At 46.1% G+C, this 22993-nt stretch overlaps 4 protein-coding genes across 6 annotated transcripts in view; 1 reads left to right on the top strand and 3 right to left on the bottom strand.

Annotated features, from left to right (window-relative positions):
* Nucleotides 1-1114, bottom strand: part of Sap30bp (SAP30 binding protein) — a 45328-nt gene extending 44214 nt beyond the window's left edge. For both annotated transcript variants that reach the window (XR_013092648.2, XM_076869588.2), the window contains exon 1: nucleotides 990-1114. Coding sequence is in view for 1 of the 2 variants with exons in the window: in XM_076869588.2 (XP_076725703.2) it covers nucleotides 990-1095 (106 nt within the window). In the remaining variant the exon portion in view is untranslated. The remainder of the gene's footprint in view (nucleotides 1-989) is intronic.
* A 168-nt stretch (nucleotides 1115-1282) lies between these two features.
* Nucleotides 1283-22993, top strand: part of Recql5 (RecQ like helicase 5) — a 33462-nt gene continuing 11751 nt past the window's right edge. For both annotated transcript variants that reach the window (XM_076869375.2, XM_076869376.2), the window contains exons 1-7: nucleotides 1283-2047; nucleotides 3117-3238; nucleotides 4246-4764; nucleotides 5604-5709; nucleotides 6234-6345; nucleotides 6771-6933; nucleotides 11804-11883. In XM_076869375.2, coding sequence (XP_076725490.2) covers nucleotides 1918-2047; nucleotides 3117-3238; nucleotides 4246-4764; nucleotides 5604-5709; nucleotides 6234-6345; nucleotides 6771-6933; nucleotides 11804-11883 — 1232 coding nt within the window. In that variant the 5' untranslated portion in view covers nucleotides 1283-1917. The remainder of the gene's footprint in view (nucleotides 2048-3116; nucleotides 3239-4245; nucleotides 4765-5603; nucleotides 5710-6233; nucleotides 6346-6770; nucleotides 6934-11803; nucleotides 11884-22993) is intronic.
* On the bottom strand, nucleotides 15364-15543 carry Erln (endoregulin). The gene has a single exon (XM_076870368.1). It carries the CDS (start codon nucleotides 15541-15543, stop codon nucleotides 15364-15366), a length of 180 nt encoding a protein of 59 aa, XP_076726483.1.
* Nucleotides 21780-22484, bottom strand: Smim5 (small integral membrane protein 5). Its single transcript, XM_076870369.1, has 2 exons — nucleotides 22358-22484; nucleotides 21780-21889 (listed from the first exon to the last, which is right to left on the bottom strand). The coding sequence occupies exons 1-2, from the start codon at nucleotides 22482-22484 to the stop codon at nucleotides 21780-21782; spliced, it is 237 nt and encodes a 78-aa protein (XP_076726484.1).

Consider the following 22993-nt stretch of genomic DNA (forward strand, 5'->3'; position numbering starts at 1 on the left):
CAGTCCAGGGCTGGGTTTGTGTTCATTGGTAGAGCACTTGCATAGTACATGTGAGGCACTGGGTTCAATCCTCTGTACCATGTAAAACAATAATAATAAGCAAATAAAATTATAAAAAAAAGTTTTTTTTTAAAAAAGCTGTCAGTCCATCTACACTAGTTTAACTGAAGCCTTCCCTTCTCTGAATTATCATAGCATGGAACTTGAACTTCTCTTTTGACATGCTCGCCTCTACCTTATATCATAGGAACCTGTGACTTTGCCTTCTAAGACAGACTGTCTTATTCATTTTCGTACCAATTCCCTTCACTTTCCAGATGAGAAAAACCCAAGGCCCAGATACATTAGGTAACTTGCTCTTTCTACTACCCCAAAGAAATCTGTTCCTATTCTAACAAGGGATTCATAATTCAAACAAAATAACAAATTTACTGATGGGCTTTAAAAACTCACAAAGAAACAGAATCACCCAGAAGCTTTTAAAAAAAAAAAAAAAAAGCTCACAAATACCCAAATTTTATGGCGTAGCTACAGAATTACACTCTCTGGAGTGTAATTTAGACATACGTCTAAAAACTCCAAGATATGTTTAGAGTACGTTCCTAATTTAAAAGTCATAAATTTACCAAGACACACGTTTCATCACTCTCCAAGTACGTTTTACTCATCTCCCTCCCCCCATCAAACAAGGAACCGGAGCGAACTGGTAGTGATGCTGCAGCCGTGGATACCTCTCTCCCTTCGTCCATCCCAATGCCCAGCACAGATTTCTATTAAGTTTTAGCAGAAGAGTAGAAACAAATGAAGGAAACAGTTCTTACTGTAGAGTCTCTAATGTTAAACCTAACTCAGGACCCCGACTGCGCTTCGGGGCTCCGGGGTCCGAATCGTGGGGCACAATGAACATCTCTTTCCCCTTCTACCCCACTAGGAGAGCAGCATTCTGAAAGACGCTCGATTCCCCCTTCAGCTTCCCACTCGGGCCTCACCAGCCGCGCCGCCCACAGCTTCGATTCCAGCTTCGCCATCAGACTCGGGTTCTGAATCCTCCGCGTAAACCGCCAGAGACGACAGAACGTTCTTCTTCCCCGCCATTTTATTCCCACAGCTTGGGCGTGGCTCACGCCTATGACTCAAAGACGACGACTTCCGTGAGGAAAGTCAACTTCTTCCGGATCCCAGTAGACACCGCGCCCGATGGTAACCAATCAAAACCGCCGTTTCTGAACCTAGCCCATTCCTCAGGTCTGCGCTTGATTACGTCATCATCGCGCGACGGATGTAAGGTTGTAGGGGTTGTACCTGACAGGCTATTCCCAGGGGTTTATCTTAGAGTTGGGGAAGGTGTGTAGAAGTGTTTGAGCGCTTGCGGAACCAGTGGACAGCAGCGGCCCGGCAAGAGTCCTTGGCCCTTAGAGGCCCTGCGGCCGGGTCTGATACCTGGGGGTGGTGAAAAGAGGGAATCTTCAGCTGGTGAAGGGAGAAAACTGGATCTGGGGCTCAGAGGAAGAAAAGTGGAAGGGCCGGTCCTGGGGGGAAGAATAGTCGTCAAGGCTGCCCTTACAGAAGAAGGAGCAGTAGGTGGATCTTAGAAAAACAATTCCACGTCCTCCAAACTCTTCCAAAGACACTTGCGTTTCTTGTGATCTGATTGTAGCTCTGGGCTAATTGGCCTGGGATAGTTCAATGTGTTTATGTTCATGGAGTCTAACAGTGCAGACGATAATTGCCCAGGAATGTATTGCTTGAGACAGTTCACCTGCAACTTTACTACTTGAAAATAACATTGCTTAAGTGTAATATAGCAGATTTATTCTTACAGAAGAAAAACATTCAGTGTTTTAAAAGCAGAACAGAGTTCTCGTGGCAATCTTCCACCACTTTTGCTTTAACTTTTGGCTACTAATTTTCGCTAAGATGAACACCCACCCTCCCTCCACTTCCTTTGACCCTGAACGGCGAGTCCGGAGCACATTGAAGAAGGTCTTTGGGTTTGACTCTTTTAAGACAACTTTACAGGAGAATGCGACCATGGCTGTAGTGAAAGGTAACATGAGACTACCTGCCTTTAAATTTCTACTGGCTGTACCATAGCATAACATCATCCTCCTAACACTTCCTACTTCCTCACCTTAGGCCTGTAACTAGTTTTGGAGATCTTTAGACTTATCATCTAAAGCTGCAATTTTAATGGCAGAATCACTCACCTGTTCTGATTCTTACATTATATAGCTGGAGCCAAAAATGGTCTTTGAAAAATTATTCCCTGATTCCCATTTTTTGTTTGGGTAGTCACAAGGTAATCCCTTGTTGAAAAGTAAGTATTTGGGTCCCCCATAAGAAAGGAAGGAGCAGTAAGATTGTAAACTGGAGATATGATCATTGGAAATTGTCCAGAGGGGAGCAGCGTAATATTTTTAAAAAATTTTTTTTAGTTGTTGATGGGCTTTTATTTTTAGTTATTTATATGTGGTGCTAAAGATTGAACCCAGTGCCTCACACATGCTAGATAAGAGCTCTACCACTGAGCAACAACCCCAGCCCTGCAGCAGTTAATATTACTGATATATTTATAAACAAAATATCTCTAAGTGATGTCCTTGTGTGTCTACACAGATGTGCCCAGTCACCTAGCAATATTCTGCTTTTACAACTGTTTTTTTTTTTCAGTCATCTATGTCCCAGCAGACTCAAAATTTACGCCCTTCTTATTATTATTCGTGTATGTGGTACTGAGGATTGAACCCAGGGCACTCTACCACTAAGCTACATCCTTAGTTCTTTTATTTTTTTATTTTGAAATAGGGTCTCACTAAGTTACTTCAAACTTATTATTCTCCGCCTCAGCCTCCCAAGTTGCTGGGATTACAGGCAGATGCTACCATGCCCAATTCATACTCTTGTTTTTTAATACCATTACCAGGAATAGTTTTCAGACATTTCCAAATATTTTAGTATCCTTGTCCTTTTTATAGAAGGGACAGAAGAGAGTTAGCATATCCAGATCTTCCCCTGTGCCAGACACTGCTAGATGTTGTTCCTACATTCTCATTAAATTTTCAACAACCTTGATGAAAACAGGAAGCACTGAGATGTTATCTTTTTGTTTTTTGCAGGTGACAAGGATGTCTTTGTGTGCATGCCCACAGGTGCAGGAAAATCCCTTTGCTATCAACTCCCTGCACTGTTGGCTAAAGGCATCACTATCGTTATTTCTCCTCTTATTGCTTTGATTCAGGTGAGCTTTGGGGAATGAAGGTGGTAACCCAAAACAATGAAGGAATGGTTGTTTATAGTTAGAAATTTTACTCCTCCTTTATTTGGTCTTTGCCTTTTATTTTCTCTGATTTTCCTACATTTCTCTTGTTGGGTTTCTGAATTGCCCAAATGTAAGATTCTCTATTAGTGCATGTCACTCTTGTGGGTCACAAATGAGTCTTACTGTTTTGATGGCCTGAGGTCCCTCATCCTCTGGGTTTGGTTTTTGTTTTTGCTTTTGTTTTGTTTTGGTTTGGGTTTTTTTGGTGCAGAAGTGTATGAAACTTTATCTGTTCCATACACCAACTCACTCTCACATCCACACACATGTGCTCGTGATGTTAGGATAAAAGGTGCAGGTGTATAGGTAGCTAAATTGATATGAGGAATCCCTGGTGTCCTGGTTTATTTTGGCAAGTGTACAGGTATGTGAAACCAAAAAAGAGATGAGAAACTCATTGGGACCTTACTGACCAGATGTTCTGAGTGTATTTAGTGCCTGCAGATGGGCTGATGGAATTAGAATTGAGGAAGTAAGGCCATGTGGTTAAGAGCCATCCATCCAAAAGAAAGGTACACAGACTGGGAACACCAGTTGTACTTTGCCAGTGTTCCCTATTCTCAGGCTTTGTGCCAGGTGCTTTATATGCATTCACATTACCTTTAAAATGTAAAATTTCATTCACTTCTTACTACAGTCTTATTAGATGGTTACTATTTTGGGAGAGAGAACTAGAACTGAGTCCCAGGGGTTAAGAAACAGCCTGAGAGCAGGTAGCACTTTAATGAGCCAGGATTAGATCCAGGTCTTTGTGACCCCAGAGAGCCTATTCTCTCAGCCACTTCACCTTGCATACTTCTGGGCAAAGAGCAGATATATGGAAGGAGGGGAGGAGGCTTTATGACTGGGAAGTTTCCTGGGGAGTTGCAATGAAATTGACCACTGAATTCTGAGGGACCACTGGCCTTGTCCCCTTTTGCTCTCAGGACCAGATGGACCATTTGCTGGCCCTGAAGGTACATGTGAGTTCCCTGAACTCAAAGCTTTCAGCGCAGGAGAGGAAGGAGCTGCTTTCTGACTTGGAGCAAGAAAAACCTCGGACCAAGCTTCTTTACATTACCCCAGAGATGGCAGCTGCATCCTCCTTTCAGCCCACCCTGAATTCCCTAGTGTCCCGCCACCTTCTCTCCTACTTGGTGGTGGATGAAGCTCATTGTGTTTCCCAGTGGGGACACGACTTTCGTCCTGATTATCTGCGTCTGGGTGCTCTGCGTTCCCGCCTGGCACATGCCCCATGTGTGGCCCTGACTGCCACAGCCACACCACAAGTTCAAGAGGATGTGTTTGCTGCCCTGCATCTGAAGCAACCAGTTGCCACTTTCAAGACTCCCTGTTTCCGGGCCAACCTCTTTTATGATGTGCAGTTCAAGGAACTGATTTCTGATCCCTATGGAAACCTGAGGGATTTCTGCCTTAAGGCTCTTGGACAGAAGGCTGATAAAGGGGTGAGACCCTAAGGTTGGGGACCAAGGTGCTATCTGCACCAGAGAGATGGATAGTTTTTCAAACCTTTGCTTTTCCTAGCTTCTTAGCAGGCTTCCTAAAACTTGTGTACAAGCTGAGTACAGTGCCTGTAATTATAGCTACATGAGAGACCAAGATAGAAAGATAGAAAATTCCAAGCCAGCCTGGGCAACTTAGTGAGACCCTGTTTCAAAATAATTTTTTTTTTTTTTTTTGCTAGGGAAGCTACCAGGAATTGAACCTAAGGGTACTTTACCACTGAACTACATCCTTAGCCCTCACAAAGTCTCCTGGGGTCTTATTAAGTTGATGAGGCTGGCTTTGAACTTGCATTCCTTCTGCCTCAGCCTTCCTAGTCACTGGGATTATAGGCATTCACCAGCATGCCTGGGTCAAAATAAAATTTTAAAAAAGAGTTGGAGATATAGCTGAGTGGTAGAGTGCCCCTGGGTTCAGTTCTCAGTGCTTCACAAAACAAACTTGGGCACAAAAAGAGTTATCCCTTTCATTTCCTGGCATTGTCCTCCTCAATGGGGTTCCCCTGTCTTGGCTACATCTGTGGAAAACAAGCACATGGTCCCTCTGTGTGAAGCCTTTGCTGACCTACACAGGGTTTTGGGGAGTAGGCAGAGGAATTATAGAGGCTGGACTTTAGGCTGCTTTGGTTCTGCTTCTTCTGAAGCAGGAGAGCTCTGTTGGGTGTCCTGCCTTCTCAGGAGACTGAAGTTGACAACACACAGAGCTTCTTCTGAAGCAGGCTGCACCTAGCAGGCTGATTGTTTTCTTCCCACACCTCTTTTCTTCCTGTCTCCCCATTCAGTTGTTGTCCGGCTGTGGCATTATCTACTGCAGGACTAGAGAGGCTTGTGAACAGGTGGCCATAGAGCTCAGCAGCAGGGGTGTGAATGCTAAGGCTTACCACGCAGGTAAGAGATGTCCAGGCTATGTGGTCCTCTTCACTTGAGGAGGCCTGTTTTGTTCCTATGGATTCTGGATAATTAGGTGATTCATTATCTTTTTCCAGAGATCCATGCAGAGCTAAAATTCATTTGATTCCGCTAAAAGGAGTCCTGGTGTGAATGAGGTCTAAAATAAGAGTTGTAATTCCTGAATTCTTTTTCTTATCCTGTGCCCACCAAGCAGCAGGGGATGCATTTTTATAAGTCCAGATATAAAAAACCAGGTCAAAGAAGCACAGGCTTTGGAGGCCAATGGACAACAGTTTGAGTCTCATCTAACATTTATTGAATGCTCTGTGCATTCACGTCGACCCATGGGCTGAGGTCTTTATGTCTATTAACTGAGGTTCTGTGAGATTAAGTGCCCAGCCCCAGGTCATATAGCTGGGAGTGATGGACTCAGGGTGGGTATAAAGTGGCAGCAATGTAAAACCCAAGGTAAACCCATGGGAAATGTGGGTTATCCTTCCCCACCTTCTCCACCTTTGCAGGGCTGAAGGCTTCTGATAGAACACAGGTGCAGAATGAGTGGATGGAGGAGAAGGTCCCTGTAATTGTTGCAACCATCAGTTTTGGAATGGGAGTGGACAAAGCCAATGTCAGGTGAGCTCTGCTTCTTGCTTTACCTTCCTGGTTGGAGCCTGGCTCAGGGTAGATTGCCTAGTTCTGTGCTTCAAAGAAGTTATAAAAGACTTAGTCATAGTTGTGTCGCTCATAAGTGTCAGAGTCTAATCTTATTCTAAGACTGGTATTTATTCCACTGGGCCTCTGGCTGTGAACTTTTTTGGATCCCCCATATTTGTTGAAATTACCCCCTAAACTCCTGCCTCTAAGCTGGGCTGCTCCATGGCAGAGAGAGCTGCTAATGTGCTACAGGCATCTCAGCCAGCTTACTCTGGGATCTTTTTTCTGCTTCCTTATATCTGGCCACAGTGGATAGAGCCCTGCTCTAGTGGCACAGGATTCCCCCCTCCATGGGGACTCAGCTCTTCCATATCTCATGCAACTCATTCTTTTGAATCCCACAGGTTTGTCGTCCACTGGAATATTGCCAAGTCAATGGCTGGGTTCTACCAGGAGTCTGGCCGGGCTGGCAGGGATGGGAAGCCTTCTTGGTGCCGTCTTTATTACTCTAGGAATGATCGAGACCAAATTAGCTTTCTAATCAGGAAGGAAATTGGGAAACTCCAGGTAAGTCATGGGTGGTATTAGCCTTTTCTAACTGAACCCACCACTCTCCAGTTTTACACAGTCTATTTCCCAGTCCAGCTGGAACTTCTGTAAGCTAGACAGGGCGTTACTGGCCAGGGTTTTGCAAGGTAGTAGTGGTGTGTAGGGTGGACAGGCAGCTGACAACAAGCTAGTTTGGTCTTATTTTCTTTATAAACATTTAAATTATGCTACTTTACAGTCAAAATCAATCTTGCCCTTGTTTTAGTGAGCATTGATGTGAGCATTTCCCATTGTTATGTGTCTTTTACTTTTGCTTTTAGCCATTTTTTATTTTTTAATGGTTAGGCATTCTTCATAGAAAACCTAAAAACAGAACCAAACATGTAAGAGAACCTGATGTGTGATAGGTAGCATTATAAATCAACAGGAAATTGTTGGAAAAGGGGGAACTATTGAATAGTGCCAACCAAAAAAAATTTAGGTCCCTACCTGATAGCATATACATATGAATTACAGGTGGTTCAAGACCTCAAAAAGCTATAAAATTAGAAGGTGAAATATTTTATCTTCTTGAGGAAGGGCAGAGCAACTCAAGGTTTGTTTGTTTGTTTTTTTAAATAAGTTTAAAAAAATTTTTTTAGATATTGATGTACCTTTATTTAATTCACTTATTTATATGTGGTGCTGAGAATTAAACCCAGTGCCTCATACAAAACTAGGCATATGCTCCACCACTGAGCCACAACTCCAGCCCCCGCTCAAGATTTTTGAAACAGAAACCATAAAGGAGTACGTGACGTATTTGATGAAATTCAACTAAAATTTTCTGTATAATGGGTAACACCATAAATTAAGTGAAAAAAAGGGGAAGATATTTGTAGTATATATTATTGGTGGGGCTGTTGAGAGAACTCCTTATAAGAAAAGGTACCAGCCTCATAGCACAAAGCACAGACAATTCATAGAAGAGGAAAACAGAATTTTTAATAAATGTACAGAGATGTTTAATGTTACTTAGGAATCAGAAACATGCAAATCAGAAAACAAGCTATCCTTTTATACCTATTAGGTTGGCAGAAATGTAAAACATTTATAACCAATTGTTGTTAAGAATGTGGAGGCTAGGTATGGTCATGTGAACCTGTGGTCCCAGCTACTCAGGAGGCTGAGACAGGAGGATCACTTGAGCCCAGGAGTTTGAGGCTAGCCTGGGCAATAGAGTGAGACCCTGTCTTAAAAAAAAAAAAAAAAAAAAAATTACAAGAAAATTTAGCCTGGTGTATGTTCTAGGGCTGGAGTTATTGTGTGTGTGTATGGGGGAGTACTAGGGATTGAACCCAGGAATGCTCTACCATTGAGCTCTATCCCCAGTCCTTTTTTTAATTTTTATTTTGAAACAAGTCTGGCTAAATTGCTGAGAGCATCACAGATTGCTGAGGCTGCCTTCAAATTTGTGTTCCTCCTGCCTCAGTCTCCCAAGTCACTGGGATTATAAGTCACTGGATATCTCCAGCCTGGAGATAACTTTTGTAGTAGAAATTACAAGCCTGGAGGGCTGGGGATGTGGCTCATGTGGTAGAGCACTCGCCTAGCATGCGTGAGGCACTGGGTTCGATCCTTAGCACCACATAAAAATAAAATAAAGATATTGTGTCCACCTAAAAGCTAAAAAAAAAAAAATTAAAAAAAGAAAAGAAAAGAAATTACAAGCCTGGAAAGCTATCCTTTTGAAAAAAAGAAATATTTGAATACATTAAAAAGTTTTAAATTTCTATCAATTCTGAAGCTATAAAAAATGTATATGGCAAAAAGTCCCATAAACAAAGTCAGTAGTTAAACAGTAGATCTGGGAAAATATTTCAGTATAGAAGCAAGTAAAAGGTTAAGGTTGAGAACAGAGAGCTTTTGCCAATTGATAAGAAAAAGGACAAGAAAAGCAAAGAATATGAAAAAAATGTTCCCAGAAAAACTCATCCAAATGACATTTCAAAAGATGCTCAAATTAATAGCAATCAAATAAATGCAAATTAAAGTAAATGTTTTGATATGCATGTGAATAAGCTCTAGCCCTGGTTGCTAGTGGGGCTGTATAGGAAAGAGGACTCATGCTTTGCCAAGAGGAAAGCAAAGAGTTACAGTCATTTTGAAGAAAGCAATCTAGCACCTTCTATCACACTTTTTTTTTTTTTTTTGCAATACTGGAGACAGAGCCTAGGACCTTGCACTTGGGAGGCAAGTGCTCTGTCACTGATCTGCATCCCTAGCTCCCTGTTACCCTTTAAAATACAGGTACACTTTGACCCAGATATCCTGTTTCTGGCATCAGAGTCTATGAAATAAAAGTACCAGTGCATAAGCTCATGTGTAGAGCCTGTGAGGCAGAATTGTTCATGATGACAGAAAATGACAAATAAGATGAATGTTGATCCTTGGGCAATGAGTAAAGAAATCATGGTACATGCTCCCCATGAGGGGATACAAGGCACAGCTGAGGCTGAGGAAGGCTCCTCTCTTATTTTTTAGAAATTCATATTTATTACTACTCAGACATTTGTTTATGCTCTGTCTACTTTTCTGAAATGCAAACTCCATGAGAGTGGGACCTTTTGCTTTCTGTAACTGTAGTGCCTAGATCTGTGTTGGGAACAGAGTTAGTATTTAGTAAATGAATGGCTAAATTAAGGAATGGGGAGAGAAGGTGAATGCAAGTAAAGATTAGGATGGAGACTTTTGTGGACAGAGAATGATGGTTTGCCCTGAACTAAGGGAGCATGATTAACGCATCTCCATGATCTGAAATTCACATTAGACAAGGTAAAGATTTTGCTAGGATGATTGAGTAGAAGGTATTTATTTGAAACTTACTAACACAGTGAATTTTGGGAACCTACGCTAGACTCCTTGAAATATTTCAGATCATTGGAGAGAAAGAGAAGATCTAGAAAACTTAGAGAACACAGGGTATATATGATGGACAGAGAACCAGAAGGGTATCTGGTTTCTCAGCTGGAACACTAGAAACAAGATAACTGTGAAGTAGAGCCTTCAAATTCCAAACAAATGCCAGGCCCATGTGGTGGCACATTCTGTAATTCCAGGGACTTGGAAGGCTGAGGCAGGAGGATCTCAAGTTCAAACCCCACCTCATCAACTTAGTGAGGTTCTGTCTCAAAATAAAAATACAAAAAAGGTCTAGGAATATAGCTAGTGGTAAAGCACTCTGGGTTTAATCCCCAGTACCTGTCCTCCTCCCCTACAAAATTCTAAACAATTTCCAACCTAGAATTTTCTACCCAGTCCACCAGTTAAGCATGAAGATAAAGACATTTTCAGATGCAGGGTTTCAAAAAATTTCCTCTGTGTCATGTCTGGCTGGTAAGGGATGCTCTCCATCATAAAGAGGTAGTAAACTGGGGCTGGGGATGTGGCTCAAGCAGTAGCGCGCTAGCCTGGCATGCGTGCGGCCCGGGTTTGATCCTCAGCACCACATACAAACAAAGATGTTGTGTCCGCCGAAAAACTGAAAAAATAAATATTAAAAATTCTCTCTCCCTCTCTTAAAAAAAAATATATGCACGAAATCTTTAAAAAAAAAAAAAGAGGTAGTAAACTTGGAGAGGAAAATGGAGATGTGACTGAGGAGCAAGACAAAGGGACAATGTTCAGTGGGAGTCAGAAAGACAGCTGGGCATAGGCTTACAAAAAATCATGCAGATGAAACTGGGGATGGAAGGTTCTAGGAAGGAAGTTTCCAAAAATTAAAGTGGAACCTGCATGTCTAGCTCCAATTCAGATGAATTCCTTATTATGTCAAAACATTTGAGGGTGAATTAGTGACATCCTGAAATCTAGGTAAATGGAACAAACAAAGCAACTATTTCAGGGAAAACAGAGTTATAAAAAAGAAAACCTGACCATGGGAAATGCAATTCCATGGTTTAGCTTGAAGTAGTGTTGACAGAGTTATAATGAGGAAAATACCAATGTGATAAGAAATTGCAGTTGAAACACATTGAGAGATTGCAGGTGAAGGAAGTATGTGCATTCATCTATATCAGGGGGAGGGGCCACCTAAATGCAGTAAGTCAGTAGGTAATGTCTCAGGTATCATGTCATATTTTCTTCACTTTTCTGTATTTCTTTTAAGTTGACAATTTTCTTTTCTTTTCTTTTCTTTTTTTGGTGTAGATGGACTCTACATAATGCCTTTATTTTTATGTGGTGCTAAGGATCGAACCCGGGTCCCACCCGCACTAGGCGAGCACTCTACCACTGAGCCACAGTTCCAGCCCCAAGTTGACAATTTTCTAAAAGGAAATTTTTAATGAATAGCTGTGTATTAAAAAGGCCAGTGGTGCATACCCATCACTCAAAAATAACAACTGTTAAACTTTTTTTTTAGTTTTGTTTTTTTAGTTGTAGTTGGACACAATATTTTATTTATTTTTTTATGTGGTGCTGAGAATTGAACCCAGTGCCTCGCACATGCTAAGCGAGCACTCTGTCACTGAGCCACAACCCCAGCCCCCCAGCCCCCATTAACCTTTTGTGTGTTAAGCCTCTGTATATACATTAGCAGGTAGGGTCACACCATATAAGGACTTATATGGAGTCAGATCATATCATGTTTCCACATGGTAGTCCAGGGCCCTTTGCATGAGAATCACGTGGAGAGCTTTTGGAAATATAAAATATTTCCAAATATTAAGGCTTCTGTCCCAGAGAGTTTGATTCATTAACCTAGGGATTTTGATGTACACACAGGTTTGGGGATACCATTTAGTAAATGACTTTATTATTGTCCTGTAATAGTTTTCTCCCTCATTAATTTTTGTAGTGACAATGTAGTCTAACTCTGTGACTTTTAGTGGTCATTTTCTGTCTCCAGGAAAAGAGAGGGAACAAAGCCTCTGACAAAGCTACCCTTTTGGCTTTTGAGGCCCTGGTGACCTTCTGTGAAGAATTGGGGTAAGTGACTTATTTTAGTTATGGAGCAAAATGTCAGATCATTTCCTTCCCCAGTAGCCATTATCTGACCAGCTAACATAAAACAGCCTTTTGTCCACCAAGGGACAAAGATCATTGGGTTTTGTATTGAGGACCCTTCTTCAGGACCCTTTCTCTTCTCTTCTGGAGGCCCCAGCCACTCTGGCAGTTTGAGGATTTGTTTAGCATTTCAGGTGGTCATCCACCTTTTCATTCTACTCCCTTCTAGGATGACTGACATTATGTGGTCAGCCCCGAGCCATTGGCATTATGGTCATCACATGCCACTGAGCTGGGTCTTTTGCTTTACTCCAAGTATCCACTCTTATCTATGTCCCAAACAGAAGCATGTGACCCTCTTATCTTTTGGGCCAGGAGGCATCATGTGCTTTAGAGAAATCACCCTTTCTAATAGCCAGCCAGCCCACATGGAACCCACCTGTCTCCTTTGTCTTCATCTGTGGGGATTGGGCAGGGTGTCATGATTGTGGCTGGACACATGTAGTTGTTAGTGCCCCCTGTGAAGGACACCCCAAAGGACTCTGTATACTTGGTCTAAAAAGCTCTGAGATTCGTCTGATCTCATGGAACAGTCCTGAGAGGACAGCAGATATGATTTTCTCAGATACAGATGAATAAACCAAGCTCTGGAGAGGTCACAATCATAAAGTTCAAGGTAGACAGAAGCCACTAAATTTGTGCCTCCTAATTGTCAATGGAGTGTTCATTTCATATACCTAAGCCATCTTGGTTTTTGTAAGCATAGTGTCTTCTTTTTCTTAGCTTGCTTGCTTGTTTTTATAGTGCTGGGGATGAAATCCAGGGCCTTATGCCTACTAAGCGAGTGCTGTACTACTGAAGACTAGAGTCTTGAGACAAGGTTCTGTGTAGAGGTACATAGTACCAGTATGAAACAGATGTTTTGGGCTGTCTTCTGGAAACCAGGGAGACACTTCCTTAGGCACTGTCTTTGCATTCCCATCTCTGTCCTACTCACATGAGTTGGTGGCTCCTTCTGGAAATGACCATCTCTCATTTGGTCTCTGTGACAGGACCACACCCAGCAAAAGTGGTAGAATGCAATGCCAGGCCCACCCTTGCCTATGGCCCTCGCCACCAGAACCCTTTTCAGGCACTGGTTTGGGGATTGCTAAATTCAGCCTTCTTGGGCTCCTTGAGGGGACCTCTCATTTCTGGTGAGGAATAAAAGGACCACTTGGAGTGTTCTTGCTAATTGTCAGAGCCTCCTCTGCTGGAAGCACCCTGGCTGGTTCTTGTTTGAGGCTCTGGGGGTTAGAACCTGCCAGGCAGGGAGACAATCCTCTTTGAGGCCTCTACTTCTATTTCATCTCATTTCAAGGAGCTGGGGTTTCTGAGTGTGTCAGTGGGCCAGCTGGGGGTAGGGGCCCAGGCATCCATGGGCCCAGGGAGTCCAGCTGAAGGCCTCCCGGGCTTTGTGCACAGCCTTGTACTTGTGTCTTGTTTTCTGTGTGTGAGGGTTCTGGATCCCAGGGCTTTCAGGCTGGAATAAAACCCCTGGCATGTCTGTAGGACCACTGCTCTTTGAATAGAAGGGAATGTTTATTATAAAATGGGGCAGAACATGAAGAAAAAGCTCCTTTCCACCCTATATTTGCTCCTTTTCTAAGAATAGTTCTAGTTTGAGGTCGAGGTGAGGCAGCTTTTCCTGCCAGCACTCCCTCAGGGCGGGCACCTGGCAGTGAGAGGTCAGACCCGTGCAGTGGGTTTGCTAAGCTCAGAACACTCTAAAAGAAAGCTTTGGAGATGTTGGGGCATGTCGAGGTGGCACCCTGTGAGTAGCACTGGGTGGGAGGGTCTGGGACCAACAGAAAAAGGGACTCAGGTCAGTTGGGAATGAGGCCAGCTTGTGGCTCCCATCAGTGTTCCTCTCATCTCTGCATGTAGCTGTTTTCTCTGGGATGTAGCCATGGAAAAGCATTATTCATGACAGGGTTTTTTGTGTTTCAGTGTTCTGGGAACAGTTATAAGGCATGAAGCAACCTCTGGCCTTGCGGCCTCAGTACCTTGAGATAGAAGAACAGCTCTGTGTTTAGGCCTGAGCTGAACTGTCTCTTGCGGTCTCCGAGCTGGGGAGCACAGAAGCCCAGTATCTTCCTGTTTATCCACTCATGTGCTCATTCACTCATGTGTTCAACCAACCAATATTGATTGATATCAGCTTTGCCAGGCACACTGGCCATGGGAATAAAATGGTGACAGAAAGAGACCCATCTCCTGCTTCTGTGGTGCTCAGTTTCAATGGGAAAGACAGGCATTTGTCAGGTAACTGATGATTCTTGCCAGATAATGGTAGTGTACACCTGCAATCCCAACTACTTGGGTGGCTGAGGCAGGAGAATCACAGGTTTGAAACCAGCCTGGGAAACTTACTAAGATCCTGTCTCAAAATAAAATAGAAAAGCTTAGGTTGCTCAGTGATAGAGGACTTGCCTAGTATGTCCAAGGTCCTGGGTCTAGTATCCAGTACCACAGAACAGAACAAAACAATAAAAATGTACGATTTCTGTTAAAAGGGCTCTGAAAAAAAAAAGATAAATGGTGTTTTGATAGTATATAGCAGGTGCCCTACCCTAGTCCAGAGAGTAAGGAGAAATTTACCTGAGGAGTCAGGTTTAGACTGAGATCTAAAGGGTGAGGAAGCACTAGCTGAGCAAGTGTAGTGTTGGTGGTGCACACCAGTCTGTGGCAGGACAGAACAGGGCTTTTTCAGGAACTGAAACTTGCTCCAAGAACCTAGGGGCACGTGCCAGATGGCTGGTCGGACAGGCAGGGCCAGACCACAGGGAGAGTTGCAGGTCCCAGTAAGGCTTTGCTGGCTTCTTCTGGTGACCACATCTAGATAGAAAATGAACTCTTTTTTTTTTTTTTTTTTTTAAAGAGAGAGGGAGAGAGGGAGAGAGAGAGAGAGAATTTTTTTTTTTTAATATTTATTCTTTAGTTATCAGCGGACACAACATCTTTGTTTTGTACGTGGTGCTGAGGATCGAACCCGGGCCGCACGCATGCCAGGCGAGTGTGCTACCGCTTGAGCCACATCCTCAGCCCAGAAAATGAACTCTTACAAGTTAACAGATTTGAAAAGGAATTTTTTACTTCATTTGGTTTGGTTTTTTTTGGTGTGTGTGTGTGTGTATGTGTGTCCTCTTCATGTTGCTGGCTGGGCTGGGAATCTATTGGGGGACCTTCTTAACCATTGCTTCTCTCACCTGAGGACAGAGGAGAAGACCTCTGCATGATCAGCATCAGACCAACCTCCCCATTTTGCTATCTGACCAACCCTAAGGCAGACCCAGTGTTTGACTAGATTTTTTTTTTCTGGTGAGAAAAGACGACTGGGCCCTGAGTCTGAGGGGACCACAGAGGGGTATGGGAGAAGCAGAGGAGCCCACCTCTCATCTTCTTGGCCCCCAGGAAGTCACATCAATCCTCTTCATATTCTGTCTTCTCCAGTGGAGGGATTAAACCAAACACAACAGCAAACATGAAGAAAAACAGGACTGTGGAGATAAATAAGCCAATCACTATCAGGCCCCCCAGCTCCCAGGGGTTCTCCCAAAACTCATCATGCCAGGCGGTCTTCTGGATTGCCGCTTGGTCCATATAAACCTGGAAAAGAAAAGACGGAGGCTGTGAGTTTGGACCCTCAAGGTCCTGTCTCAGGTGCTACTCTCCACTCCCAACCTTCACACTAAGTAGCAGCTGCAGGGAATAGCTGGCCATGTGTGGTCACTGAAGAAATGGTGAGTCTCTGAGCTCCAAGTCTCCTGCAAGCAACAAATGGAGTTTCCCCCTTTGTAGAGAGGGCCCTGCATTCTTCCCAGAGGCTGCCCCGGAGCTTCCCGTTCTCTCCTGAATAGCTCTGGTATGAGCCAGGACATTCGTTCTATCTGAGGCCTACTCAACTCAGAGCTAAAAAGCACTGCTATGCATCCTCCCTAACTTTTCCTGCCCCAGTTGCTAAACATTTGGGAGGCATTTTGAGAACAACCGCATAGGAGCCCACCCATGTGCTGTGGTGTGCTCCTATAGTCCCAGTTCTCAGGAGGCTGAGGCAGGAGGATCACTTGAGCCTATGAGTTGGAGGCCAGCCTAGCCAACAGAGTAAAACCCTGTCTCAAAAAAAAGGACAAAAGCCAAGAAGTAGCTCAGGCTTCAGTAAAGTCCCTGGGGGCCCCTGAAAATAGGAAATCTAAATATCTTTTCGAAATGGAACCAGTATTTGGAGAGCTGTGAGCCCTTAGCTGAAGCAAGTAGAGAGGAGAAAGGAAAGAGTCATTACCTGCTGTTGCTACTGTCTTGTGACCTACGAGGGCAAATCAAGGTTGTCCTTCAAGCTCCACGCTTTGGGGGGCCCTGACTGAAGAGACTGCCAGGTGACCAGAGCTTCACCCTGATTCAAGGAAGCAACTTTTTTGGGGGGAAGGCGTTAGTATTGACTAACAACCCTGACCAGACCTGCATTGCTGCCACCAGAGCAAACAGCGGTGGGCTGGGGCTGGTTGCCTGGCAATGACCACTCCCTTTCTGCCTTTCACACTCCTCTCAGCTTCATCCTGCCTTTTGTGATGTCACTGTTGGGGTACTGTGGACACCTGTTCAGAAGTGCTCCCTGAGAGCAGTCAGACTTGGAATGGGGTGGGGGAGGAGACTGAACCTGGGACCTGTACCCCAGGCCACCCACCCATCTTACCTGTATAGAGCAGAGTCTTGGCTTGGTTTAGATGACCTGTCCACAGAGAGAACCTGCCTAGAGCTGGGAGCCCTGGGGCTGGGACTGCCACCCAGGCCTTATTTCCAGGAATGTGGTGAATGATTAACTGCAGCTTCTGAAGGGAGTCTGGGGCGGGGAGCACTGTGGAGGCCTCACTTCTTGATGGTGCCTGTTGCCTCTCAGGCCAGGCCTTGGCTGCTGAGTGACTGGTTGCTACCCATTGGTGTGATCGGGAAGCTAGGAAAAGGGAACAAAGCCCAAAACCTCATGGCCACCCTTAACTGCTTTAAAAGCTAGGATGGGTGGGCCTTTTGTGACCAGGAACTGTGCCAGCCACTGAGACAAGAATGAGTGGGGCTGGTCCTTTGAGAGCTTATCTTCCAGCCCATAGGTCCTCAACCGTGCCTGTGACAGTCACTAGGATCTCTAGAAACGCCCAGGCCCTGCACATCAGTCTTTGGGATGCCAGGGTGCTGTGTTGTTTTAAACCTTCCTAGGGGACTCTCCCAGGTGTAGCCAGATGGCTGACAGATGAGCAAGTGCAACAAGGCCTTCTTAACTGTCGTGAGCTGCGTGGACCTGGCCTGCCTGACGCTTTCCACTTCCTTGTGGAGAACTTGCTGACTCATGTCGCTGGCATGTGGAGCGGGCTGGTCTCTGGCACACCCTGGTACTTCAGTTCCACCAGTCAAGCCAGGGTCTTATCAAGAGTCAGTTGTTTGTCCCCAGAATGGTTTGTGGCAGTTGAACTTGTTGTTATAGTTACATAATCGAATGTAACATAAGCAAATGAAGCAACAATGATAATAATATACCAATTTTTAAAAATTTTATTCATTATTTGGGGGGGTACTGGGGATTGAACTCAGGGGCATTTTATCTTTGAGCTTCCCCAGCCCGTTTATATTTTTATTTTGAGACAGGGTCTTGCTAAGTTGCCCAGGATGGCATCAAACTTGCCATTCTCCTGCCTCAACCTCCTTAATAACTGGGATTTCACACCCACCTAAAAGTCCAGTTTTGTAGATGGGACACAGGCACAGAGAAGTTCAATAACTTACTCAAGGTCATACAGCTAGTAAGTATGGTTTAGATGACCTGTCCACAGAGAGAACCTGCCCAGAGCTGGGAGCCCTGGGGCTGGGACTGCCAGCTAGTTATAGTTGAGAACTAGCTGTACAGAATCTGAGCTCTGAGATACTACATTGTGCCTCAGAGTAAGTAGAGAAAGAAGTTGTTTCTACAGGTACCTGCGTGACCCCTTGGAATCACTGGGATTATATTCCTGTTAAAAAAGATGCAGACATGATAACTAAATAGGAACACTATAAAAATTCAGTGGACTTTCACACTCAGATTCCTTTGCAAAGCCTAGGTTCTTGTTCTACTCCAAACTGGGGGCTGGGGGGGCGCGGGGGTGTTGCTAGGGCTGGAACCCAGGGCCTTGTACATACTGAGCAAGTGCTTTACCACTGAGCTGCATCCACAACCCATCTTGGCCTGCTGTAATTAAATCAGAACTACAAAATAGATACCACAAGGACTCTAGTCAGCCAGCCTACATTGAGAAAAGACCCTCACCCTATCCCAGAAGGATTAGCCAGGAAATGTGTGGGCTTTCTCAATTTAAAGTGAGATGTGTAGGTGCTGGGGCTGTGGCTCAGTGGTAGTGCACTTGCCTGGCATGTGTGAGGCACTGGGTTCGATTCTCAGCACCACATATAAATAAAACAAAGGTCTGTCAACAACTAAAAAAACCAAAAAATTTTAAAAAGATGAGACGTGTAGACAATGTGTCATACACATGAAAGGTGCGTGGACTGACTGTTTCAGCTAACTGCTGTCCACAGGTGCATAATTCTGCTGGCATGTTCATGTTAAGAGCATGAGCTGATGGGGAGGAGAGAGGGTGCTGAAGCTCAGTTGCCCGGCCTGCTCTCCTGTGAGGGAGCAGTGCATAAATTAAGACACAAGGACTGGAGACAGAGCTAGGGTCAGTGTTGTGTGGCATGGAGCAGGCACAAGGAGATCAAGGGAACTTTTTAAGGATGAAATTCATTTGTCCTCAGTTGTGCTCTGAAATTTGTATTACAGTTTGTGTTCCTCATTTGTGCCATAACAAAGATCTTTATTGTAGATTGCTTTAAAGTGTTAATAATTGAGCAGATAATAATTTTTGTGCTCTGCCAAATTTTGCTAACCAGAGTCTTGCCCAATAGGTTTTGTAGTTGTAATGAGGTATAATACGCCCACAGCACAGTGCACAGATCTTTGGTGTGGAGCGCAGCCCTTCTGAGGAACCGAGAGCAGACGCTGGTGGAGCAGAGGCCACAGTGGGGTGGCATGAGGAGGCTGGTGAGATCACTGTGGAATCTGCCCAGGCCTCTGTGCAGTGGCCCTGGCAAGCACTGCTGGTGGCTTGGTCCAGTGTGGCATGGAACCGTGACAGGTGGTGACCAGAGTCAGTCAGATGTTCTCTAGGCCTGAGGCAACCTGATGGCCGTCCCTTATATGTAGCTATCTTCAGGCAGCCCGCGTCTGAAGCGTCTTTGTGTTTATTTTTCCCACAGTGGGGGTGTAGCTGCCTCCTCTCCAAGTCCCCTTCCCTAGGAACGCACAGCTCCTCCTCTCCAAGCTGTGCGTCCCGGGGTTGGGCTGGAGCTTTGTTTGCCTGAGTGGGCTGGGAGCCTGCGTGGCACTTGACCCAGAAGAGCTTGGGGGGCTCAGTGTTCACCAGGGAGCAGGAGGAGCACGTCTTCCGCAGGCAGGGACAGCCTTATATGTGGACCCAGCAGTTTTGTACTGCCTGCCATGGGACAGGAGGGTGCACATAGACTAGCCAGACACCTGTGTGTGCCCTGGTTGTTCACGGTGCCTGACTCCCAGAAGCTGGGCTGGGAACTGGAGGCTATCCTAGCAGAGTCTCAGCCTCAGCCACTCTTCAGGAGGGCCATTCTTGATGCCAATTTCTGGAGGAATCGGGCAAGCACTGGTCTGTTTCCCAACCAAGTGCTCCCAGGACCCTCCAACTAGCAGTGCTAGGAGTGAAAAATGCAGGGTTCCCCCTCCCTCTCACCATCCCGAGGTTGTTCTTCTGACACCTGGTTGAGCTCCACCCCAGCTCTTCCCCGTTGGGTACCTCCAACTCATGTGAAGGTCATTTTGAGACAGAGTTTGGGTGTGGGTATTTGTGCAGTAGGGTTCTTATTATCCTCACTGGAGGATAATAAGAATCTTATCTGTCCTACATCCGGGAGGCCTCAGAGCCCTGGGTGTGGTGAGCAGGAGCTCTGGAGCCAGACAGACTGGACCCAGAGGCTGGCTCAGCCACTTTCCAGCTGGTTGAGCTTGGACACCTAGTGTCACTGAGGCTCAACTTCCTCACCTCTAAATGGGGATAATAATGGTATCTAAGGCATTAAAGTATTGTGATGATTAAATGAATTGAAATGCTTAGACAGCTCCTGGGCGTGGACTAGCCCTCAGTGGATTCCAGCTCTTCATTGTCACTGACCTCAGTGTTGCTGTTGTTCTTTAGAATCCCTTACTTTGGACACTACTAAGGACAGGTGGATTCTTGGGTTTCTTTTCTTTTGGATGGAAACCCTTCCTCCCCAGGCCTTTGACGCAAACCTGCCAGGTGAGTCCTGGAGACCAGGAAGTGGAGCCAGCTAGTGAGAGCTGCTTCTGCCCTGCCTGCCCCCGCCTGTGTGGCCTAGATTGCCAGCTAGAGGTGACAGGGCTGACATCCCCTCTCCATGACAGGGCTCTGCTCTCAGGCACCTGGGGAGTGTGCTGCACAGACCAGATGATGGAAGGGTCCAGGAAATTGCAGACCCCTTTATGGCTCCACAGGGCTGGTGGGGAGGTGCTGTCAGATGCTCTGGTCCAGCCCCGTTGGCATGTGGGGAGATACATCCATGTGCCTTCTCTCCCCCATTTCTGGATTTGTAGCTCTACCTCTCAAAGAGAAAGTTAACTGGAGGGAGGCAGGAAGGGGCATTGCCTTTTAGCAGATCCATTCTTTAAAATGGGTCTATGTTGCTGTGGGTTGGTCTCTTGTCTAGAGGGGAGAATATGTCAGTTCATATTTATGGAGCTCTTAGAACTATGCTCAGCTGTGCTAAGTGCTAGATGGAGGTCATCTTTGTTTATTCTCATGGTGCACCACAGGAAGCAGGTGCCAGGATGAGCCCATTTCACCAAGGAGGAGACAGGCTCAGAGGTTGAGTCACATAGCCAGTGAGTGGCAGGTGAGGTATGAGCCCACAAACGGGGAAGTAGTTGTAGAGAAAACTAGGGACCTGACTTCTTTTCTTGGAGCTCAGAAGTTTAGGGACCAGGGGTTTAAGCCTGCTAGTGTGGTGTGTCCAGGCAGAAGTTATAGACAGTGGAAAATGTTAAGTGGCCTTCCTGGGCCTAGCACAGTGTGGGTATCCAGAAGCCACTGCTTGTTAACTGTTGGGTGACAGGAATGTTGCTGTTTTCCTCCACTGGTTTCTTGGCTGTGGAGGGGGACTCCTCCCTGTGTGATTTTCCAGTTTTCATGGGCTTAGGGAGAGCAGTGGCCTGGAAAGAATAGTCGCTGGCCACACCCCTGGAATTCCAGCTCCGCCCTCCTGATGCACAGAGTGCAGCCAACCTCAGAAATATATAACCAAAAAACTTTTACTTGGAAAAAAACAGGCAAATACCAGGCTAGAATACTGACATGTTCCCCTTGGTTGGGATCCAGTAGCTATTGCACAAAGTCCCTCTGATTGGCTTGTTCCTCTTTGGCATGGATCAGTAGAGCCCCAAGGGCCAGCTCCCCACAGATGTAGGCTGGTCCCCATCAAAGTATGAGGACTCCTGTGTCCTTGTTAAAAAGTGAAGGTCAGCAGAAGACCCAGGTGGCGTCCTCAGTCTTTGAGCAGTGGACTCCTCCCCAACACCCAGCGTCCACTAGCAGGTGGAGTTTTGTGTGTGTCCCAGCCCTTGTTTCCTTGGTGAGGCTCCAGGTGTCAGCATCCTGGCATCGGGACAGGGCCAGAACTGGGGCTGGGGGGTCCTTGTCTGGAGGCGCGAGGGCCACAGGGCCAGGCTGACAGCCTCTCCAGCTTCTCCTTCCATGTCTTGCTGTCCCTCAGTGGGGGCTCATGGGCCGCACCTGGACCTTCCTGCCTCTGCGCTCAGGGCAGCAGCAGTGAGTGCAGCAGCAGCTGCAGGCTATCAGCAGCAGCAGCAGAACAGTGGCTGCAGGATGGGAGAGTGGGCCTGAGAAGGTGGGGAAGGCAAGGGTGCCCACCCTCTTTCCAGAGGAGCCCTCGGACCCATGCTAGGGCTCCCCCAGGTCTGGTTTAGTAGTCTGAAAGACCTGAGGGTCTGACGGGGGATGTTGACCATCCCCTTACTGGCCCCGAGCCTTGACCTCCTTCCCGGTGTCTCTTCCACCACCCAAGCTTGGTTCCCTTCATCTCTGGGTTGAAACCTGACAGTGCCCCTGGGCCCCGTTCCCAGTACTACCCAGCATTGCCCATCACTTGGGCAATGTCAGAGGATATGGGGAAATCCCTTGGTTTCCCACAAGGGGCAACTGCTTTTCCTCCTTATCTGGGGACAGTCTCCACCCCCACCAGCTCTCTAGCTAGCACCATGCTCTGGTCTCCCAGATGCCAGGAGGAGCCATGGGGTGCTAAGGAGATTATGAGTGCCCACACTTGCCTGTAAAGAGGACGAGGATGGAGAAGGCCACAAGCTCCACGGGCTCGGCCTGGGGCAGCCCTCGCAGCTTCTTCAACAGTCTCTCACCCACAGAGTGCATCTCCTGCACAAAGCCAGAAGCTGCCATGCTGCACCAGCTCCTGCTGGGGTTCCTGCGGGCTGCGCTGAGGCAGAAAGAGTGTGCCTGGAGTCTCCGCGGGGCTGGCCGCACACTGAGGCAGCACCAGCAAACCACCCTCTCTCCTGCTGCAGCCCGCAGAACAAGTTTGTCAGGTCTTACCCCTGTGCCCCTGGTGGCTTCTGAGGGAAGCAGGGAGTTAGTGGGGCCCACTTAGTGGCCACCCTCAGCCCCAACCTGGCTGGCCCAGCTCTGGATCAGGGACACTGGGGATGAGTGACATAAAGAGCCTGCTTTGGGGGGCTGCCAGCCAAGGCCTGAGTTGGTGAAGGTTTCTGTCCGCAAGGTGGAGCAACTTTGCTGTATATTCCTTTGCCTTGAGTCACTACAACTAGGCTTGGCCAGGATGCTTTGGCTGGCACAGTTCCCCTATCAGCCCCTGGGTCTTTGGGACTTGGGTACCTTCTCCAATGCCCTTGGCTGGGGAGATGGACCTCCGGAGTCCAGCCTATGTTTGC

This window comes from Callospermophilus lateralis, chromosome 11, assembly GCF_048772815.1.
Source record: "Callospermophilus lateralis isolate mCalLat2 chromosome 11, mCalLat2.hap1, whole genome shotgun sequence".
Lineage (NCBI taxonomy): Eukaryota > Metazoa > Chordata > Mammalia > Rodentia > Sciuridae > Callospermophilus > Callospermophilus lateralis.

Bases quoted from the DNA above. Each gene is read 5' to 3' on its own strand.
- Erln (XM_076870368.1), bottom strand. From the start codon at position 15,543: ATGGACCAAGCGGCAATCCAGAAGACCGCCTGGCATGATGAGTTTTGG.
- Smim5 (XM_076870369.1), bottom strand. From the start codon at position 22,484: ATGGCAGCTTCTGGCTTTGTGCAGGAGATGCACTCTGTGGGTGAGAGA. The intron at 21,890-22,357 runs GCAAGTGTGGGC...CCCATCCTGCAG, and splicing joins CATCCTCGTCCTCTTTACAG to CCACTGTTCTGCTGCTGCTG.